General features: G+C 49.1%; 1 protein-coding gene across 4 annotated transcripts; it reads left to right on the forward strand.

Moving 5' to 3' along the window:
- The first annotated feature begins 21 nt into the window (after nucleotides 1-21).
- On the forward strand, nucleotides 22-6,553 carry LOC6582194 (activated CDC42 kinase 1). Of its 4 annotated transcripts, none has more exons than XM_015162316.3 (4): nucleotides 22-416; nucleotides 853-1,025; nucleotides 2,779-3,919; nucleotides 3,983-6,553. In XM_015162316.3, exons 3-4 carry the CDS (start codon nucleotides 2,790-2,792, stop codon nucleotides 6,129-6,131), a joined length of 3,279 nt encoding a protein of 1,092 aa, XP_015017802.1. In that variant the 5' UTR covers nucleotides 22-416; nucleotides 853-1,025; nucleotides 2,779-2,789; the 3' UTR covers nucleotides 6,132-6,553. The 4 variants fall into 4 exon arrangements, with proteins under 4 accessions (XP_015017802.1, XP_032587826.1, XP_043865355.1 ...); XM_032731935.2 differs by having other exon boundaries at nucleotides 857-1,025; XM_044009420.1 differs by having other exon boundaries at nucleotides 22-1,025.
- Nucleotides 6,554-6,831: the final 278 nt, after the last annotated feature.

The following is a 6,831-nucleotide window of genomic DNA, read 5'->3' on the forward strand; positions in this document are numbered from 1 at the left end:
TATCGCTTTCAATACGCGGTAACACAACCGTCCAGTATTGGTACAATATCAACATACGCAGGAGGCGTCTGCGTCGCACGAGTTTTACTAGCAGATTTTATTTTCAAAATATAATTAAGCCTCGCGCTTTGTTTTTTGTTGTTCGCTGCTGTTGAAACACAAGCCGTAAACGTGACTCGAATAAAAGCTCTGTCGCGCTTGTCAACGCAGCAACAACAGCAATAGCTAAAGCTTCGTTTCGTGCATTTGCCCCTCGCATATTTTTGTTCGCTGTCTTTATTTTGTGCTGTCTTTCGTGCGCGCATTTCCATGGAAAACGTTAATTTTTGTTTAATTTATGCGAAATTACACAAAACTAATGCGAGGAATATGTAACAAAATAAACGCTGGCAACAACAACAAGCGACAACGAAAGGGTAAAAACGCAAGAAAAATTTGTGCAAAAAACTGTGACGACGAAAGCAGCAGCAGCAGCAGCAGTATAGGAAAAGAGCAGTTAGCGGGGCAGCAGTGCGGATTGTGCATTAGTGTTTGCGTGTGTGCGTGTGTGGGGGCCCAACTAAATTAATATTAAGCGGTCTCCTCCTGCCCCTCAATTCGTCTCGATTATGACGGCGATGATGGCCAATTTCCATGTACAACGTTGCCGCATCTCGAGCCAGCTGCTATTTGTGCGAGTGTAAACAAAGAGGCACACACACACATACACATACATACAAAGACAACGCAGACGGCGCCGTCGACGTCGACGTCCTTCACCTTGCGCCTGCTGCTGCGGCTGTGACTGCGACGTCTGTCCAAGCTGTGCACACATATTGAGTTTCAGTTTCATCTTCACAACCTGTTTACCAGCAAGACAGGAAGTTTCGCAAAGTGCAGCAGCCGACAACAACAATAACAACGACAACGGAAGCGTCAACGCTTCGCTGAGCCACAGCCTGTGACTTTATTCGGCCAGCAGCGGCTGCAGCTGCTCCCAAAAAAAGAAAAAAAAATCCAAAACCACTCGACAGAAGCTCGCTTTGGTAAGTGTTCCATTTTTGCTGTTCCTATTACCAATCTATTGGGAATTCACACAACTGTCAATCTTTTGTATCCCTTTGTTAAGCCAACTGTTCCTTTTTTTTACGGTGGTGGTTGATCGCCACCACAAATTGGGATTAGAATGGACAGTGACATGGGGCTGAGAATAGAAATTAATTAACGTTGACATTATGTTTGTAAAATTAGTAAAGGCTATAGTGCACAGTTTTCCAATTTCTGGAAGCGACAGTTTGAAATTTTGAACTGTCATTTGGCTTAAAATAAAAATTAATCATCGTTTACAAATTTTACATTTTAAACAAATATAAATTAGTATTTTTATTTTATACTAAAATGGAAATATTGCAGTCTTTGTGAAAATTGAATATTCCAATTTGTGGAATATCCACTTTCCAAGCAGTTTGAAAATGTATGTTTTTTCTGTGTCGCCGTATCCGCTTTACAACACTAATTGTTTCCGTCTTAGTAATTGCTCAATGGCTTTGTTTGTTAGGCGTTATAACCTCAAGTTTTTTTTGCAAAGCTTATCGCTGGAATCAATCTTTATCAGCGGCTCTAAAAATACGGGCTGCACTCATTCTATACTTACTCAAACAACTTACCTCCGGCTCTTATCGTTTGCAACCGCAACTTTAGCACGCGCCGAGAATTCTTTTGAAACTCGTTGCAGTCGCAGTCGCAGTCGCAGTCGCAGCTCAAATTTGACGTCACGAATGCTCTGTCTGTGGTTGGGGCTGCTCTCTCATTTGCTTAGTGTCGGTTTCGGTCTCTCATTCCGCCTCTCCCTCTCTCTCTGTCACTCACTTCCATCATGCATGGCCCACTTGCATGCAGCTGCTGCAGCGCAGTTGCTGTCTCTGTCGCATTCTGCGTCGAGCCAGTCACTTGCGCTGTCACCGTTTATAGCTGACGTAATGCTACTATTGATAATAAAGCTACAACGGCGACGCAGACGCTGACGCCGACGCCGACAGAGACAATGCGTCGGCAATTTTAATTTGCTGTTTGTCCATTTACTGTCATATAGCACTTTCGCTAACAAAGTACTTTATGTTTATGTTTATGTTATGACACTCTGGGTTCAAGTTCGCTGCGGCCATTTGAAGACCGTGGCGAGGCGAAGCAAAGCAAGCAACAAGTATGAAGGCACGCCCCTCCAACCCCTATTAAAAATGTTCGAAACAATTCAAAGAGTTTCCGTACAGTGGGCATACGTGAGCGGCATGCAAATCGAAATTTCCCATATTTCGTGAGCGTGGGAAGTACCACAATTAGGTAGAAAGAAGAAAAAGAAAAAAACAAACAAATTTCAGTGTATGCAGCTTGTTGCAAGAGTGAATGGTCACATATGAAAACTATGTCAAAATGTTGCGAAAAATACCAAAAACAAAAGAAGGTATTTTAAGTAAATTTTAGAATTTGCCATGTTGAAAAAGCCATTTTAAGTCATTTTTAAATACTCTGTCATTTTCTGTTGAAAAACAAAAAGTTTATTTAAAACAGGAAAAACAATACAAAAACAACAAAAATACTAAAAATATAAATTGGCAAATCTTATCAAAAATCTTGTTTAAAAGTTTTAAATAGGAATTTTATTCCTTACAGCCTAGACACTTATTCATCCTTTTTTTTTTTTAACTGATCTGCCCTAAAACTGGCTTATACATATATTAGTTCCGTTAACTTTTAAAATTTACAAATTCCTTTTACCCGTTTGATCAATGCTTCTTGCAGTACACCGAATAATGGGCTCGCCTGCGGGTGGCGACGGCGGCGTAAGCGAGACGGCTTGGCTGGAGGATCTGCTGCGCGAGGTGCAGCTGGAGCAGTTCCTGGAACGCATACGTGATGATCTGCAGGTGACTAGGCTGGCGCACTTTGACTATGTCCTGCGCGACGATCTGGAGCGCTGCGGGCTGGGCAAGCCTGCCATTCGCCGGCTGATGGATGCGGTGCGCAAGAAGAAGGCGCATCAGTGGCGCAAGAATATACTCTCGAAACTGATCGGTGGGGGCAAGCAACCCTCGTCCAAGAAGCAGCAGCAACAGCAGCAGCAGCACATGCAACCGGGCGCGTTGACGTGCCTGATCCACGAGAAGGACATCACGCTGGGCTTGAAGCTGGGCGATGGCTCCTTTGGTGTGGTGCGACGTGGTGAGTGGAGTGCCTCGCCGTCTGGCAAGGTGCTCCAGGTTGCCGTCAAGGTGCTCAAGTCGGACAACCTGACCCAGCCGGGCATTATCGATGACTTCTTCCGCGAGGTGCAGGCCATGCACGCCCTCGATCACTCGAACCTGGTGCGTCTATACGGCGTGGTGCTCTCTCAGCCCATGATGATGATAACGGAGCTGGCGGAACGTGGCTCGCTGCTGGACACGCTACGCAAGCAGTGCCGCCACACCTCGTTGACCCACATCTGGAACTGGTCCGTGCAGATCGTCACTGGCATGGCCTATCTGGAGCAGAAGCGCTTTCTGCATCGTGATCTCGCCTGCCGCAATGTTCTGCTGGCCGCTGGCAATAAGATTAAGATTGGAGACTTTGGTCTCATGCGTGCTCTGCCCCAGGAGGACGACTGCTATGTAATGTCCGAGCACAAGAAGGTGCCGTTTCCCTGGTGTGCGCCCGAGTCGTTGCGCTTTCGTCAATTCTCGCATGCTTCGGACACCTGGATGTTTGGTGTGACGCTGTGGGAGATGTTTAGCTTTGGAGAGGATCCCTGGGTTGGGCTGAACGGATCGCAGATCTTGCGCAAAATCGACCGAGAGGGCGAGCGACTGCATCAGCCGGATGCCTGTCCTCCTGATGTCTATGCCATGATGCTTCAGTGCTGGGACAAGACGCCAGCGGAACGGCCCACGTTCGCAGCACTCAAGTAGGTTATGCTGAGATCCACTTTAGCTATTGCTAATCTTTGTCTTTATCCTCTCGCTTGCAGGGAATACCTGGCCAGCATGTCGCCGCCTGTGATGCGCGCCTCGCGCAGCTATCATGATGCCAAGGGCCTGCAGATCGAGCCGGGCGATGCCATTGCCATCATCGATGGCCGCTCGGAGCTGAAGCTTATCAAGGGCCAAAATCAGCGCACCTTCGACATTGGCATCTTTCCGCGCGCCCTGCTGGAGCAGCGTCGCCAGAACGAGGTTCAAATGCGCGGCAACAGCTCAACGCATGGCTCGTCCTTTGGCCTTTGTTGGGGTGGTGGTGCAGGTGCTGGTGGTGCGGTGCTGTCCAACAGCGAAGAGCGACAGCGCAAGTGCGCCTCTCTGAAGCCGCAGGGAACGCCGCCATCGCATGGCAAGGATGCACATGCCAAGGAGCGCAAGTCCATATCGAGCAAGCAGTTCGCCTACAACAAACTCGTCAACGATTCGGCTGGGCTGCAGCGGCGCAATGCGGTCAAGACGAAGAGTTTGGTGGGTCCACAGCGACCGCCACCGCCGCACCAGCAGGAGGAGGGCATACTGATCGACATCTCGCCAGAGATGCGACCGACCGCTGGCTTGGGTATGGGCGACAGCTCCTCGCTGCAGTTGGACAGTAGCTTCTGCCTGCTGGATGCGCCCATTGATGTGCCGACGTTCAATGAGAGTGGTGCGGGCACAAGCTATTCCTCGGGCCCCAACACGCCCACCTACTTCAACGAACAGCCGCAGTTTGACTTCGAGGCGAACGGCGCCTCGCCCGCTCGACTGCAGCCGCCGCCCTATCAAATGCCGCCCACCTACTCCAACACCATGGAGTTTGCGCAGCAGCAGAAGCGTGAGCAGCAGACGCCCGTACGGGATCCGTTCGATACGAGCAGCCTGGAGGCTTCTAATGCTGGCGCTCTAATGCTCTACTCGAATGCGCCAACTCCTGACCCAGTGGCTGTGGTTGCTCCCATCTATGGCAGTCCGGCCGCGCGCAAGAATCTCTTTGGCATGTCCAATGGGCATGCGAACAAGGAGAACATTCCTGCCCTGGAGTCCGCTGCCATGCAATATAATCTCAGCAATCTCTCCTTGGAGCGGCATGAGGTGGTGCAGCAACAGCAGCAACAGCCGCCTGCTTCATCGGAGAGCGTGTTGCTGGACAAATCCTTTATAGCCGAGCTTGAGAAGGACATGTACAGCAGCAGCAACAAGGCGCAGGAGGATTACCAGCGCAACTCGGCGCAGATGTATGCCAACAAAGAGATCGTCTACAAGCAGAATCTCACGCCTCTGAAGAATGCCGCTGGCAGTGGGAATCACTCGAATCACTCCAGTCCCACCTCCAATGCCAGCCAGGCTTCGCCCACACCCAAACAAAACAATGTGGAGACTGCCGCAGCCGCAGCAGCAGCAGCCGCCACCACGAGCACGCAGAGTCTAGTGAATCGCATCTGGTATGAGCGTGTGGCAGCCACGCCCTCCGAGTATTACGCCCAGCCGCCGCCCGAGCAGCCGGAGCAACTGTATCAAAATCATCTGCACTCACTGCAATTGCAGCAGCCTGAGACGAATCACTCCTTTGTGGCCATCTCCAATCGGGTGGTGGCTCCCAAGAGCAGCAGCGTCTATGCCTCTAGCGCCTCGCTCTATGGCAGCATAGCAGCCACTGGCAGCGAGCGCTATGATCCCGTGGCTGCTAGCATGGCCGGATCCGCCTATTACGGCCAGGTGCCCAATGGTGCCAATGGTGGTGCAGCCATCTATGATGAGGTGCCGCTGGATGATTATCTGCGTCCCCATCGCCCGGCGCCGTTGGCACCGCCTCCACTCTCGGCACAGCAGATTCAGCGGCGTCTGGACAAGATGCGCCAGCAGCAGCAACAGCAGCTCGAGGGCGCCCATCAGCTGTACGCGCCAGTGCCGGCAGAGGCGCAGCGGGAGCAGGAGAAGCTACAGCAGCTGATGCTTGAGCTGGGCAGCGCCGCCGTTGAGCAGGATGTGCGCAATGCGTTGCGCGCCGCCAGCGGCGATGTCCAACTTGCAATGAGGCACTATAAGATCGATCAGCTGACTCGGCTGGGCGTAGCCGGCAGGCCGCAATGCGAGCAGGCGCTGCAGCAGACCGGCTGGAGTTTGGAGCTGGCTGCGGAGGTGCTGCTGCAGCAGAGTTAAAGAGGACGAGCCAATTAGCTAGCAGTTCGGGCACAACATATTAGCTTGATATATAAATTAGTATTTGACCTTGTCTATTTTATATTTATTAACAAATAAGTCTCGAATCTTTGCGAAATACTCTCGAACTAAAATGAATGAATACCATTTTCAGCAAATGGATCAAATGTCCAATGACTGCAAACACACACACACACAAAAGCATATATATATATTCTGTTCTAGCTTAAGCAACAATTTGAAATGAATTTTTGTAATTGTTATTGCATCCTAACTGTATATAATTTAATGCAAAATTTATGAATTGCACTTATGTATGCAACAATTAACGACGCAAGCTGGAAACTGCGAAAATACTAATGAAGAATGTCCGCTATTTAGTTAGTTATTAAATAAATAAATTATATGTAATTGTTACAAAATGTAAATGTTTTTTTTATGCAACGAAAACTATTTGAAAATAACGGAGAAATTTTTCCATTTACTCGTTACCACTCGTTACTTTACAATTCGCCATATATCTATCGATAACACAGCTTATCGATTGTGTATTGGTGTTTTTAGCTAGTCGCGATATGGTCACACTGCTGAACTTCGGTTTAGTTGCAATCGAATCGCCGAAGGTAAGAGTTTACGGGATATGCGTGCAGTTGTTTTCGCGAGAAAAAAAAAACAACAATTAAATTCGTGTGTGTGCTTG

This window comes from Drosophila mojavensis, unplaced genomic scaffold, assembly GCF_018153725.1.
Source record: "Drosophila mojavensis isolate 15081-1352.22 unplaced genomic scaffold, ASM1815372v1 contig_74, whole genome shotgun sequence".
In the NCBI taxonomy this organism is placed as follows: domain Eukaryota; kingdom Metazoa; phylum Arthropoda; class Insecta; order Diptera; family Drosophilidae; genus Drosophila; species Drosophila mojavensis.

What these genes read in the sequence shown, in the direction of transcription:
- LOC6582194 (XM_002007862.4), top strand. Translation starts at nt 2,410, where the DNA reads ATGTTGCGAAAAATACCAAAAACAAAAGAAG. An exon ending in AATACCAAAAACAAAAGAAG is followed by an intron (nt 2,441 to 2,778) that starts GTATTTTAAGTA and finishes TGCTTCTTGCAG; the next exon opens with TACACCGAATAATGGGCTCG. An exon ending in CCCACGTTCGCAGCACTCAA is followed by an intron (nt 3,920 to 3,982) that starts GTAGGTTATGCT and finishes TCTCGCTTGCAG; the next exon opens with GGAATACCTGGCCAGCATGT.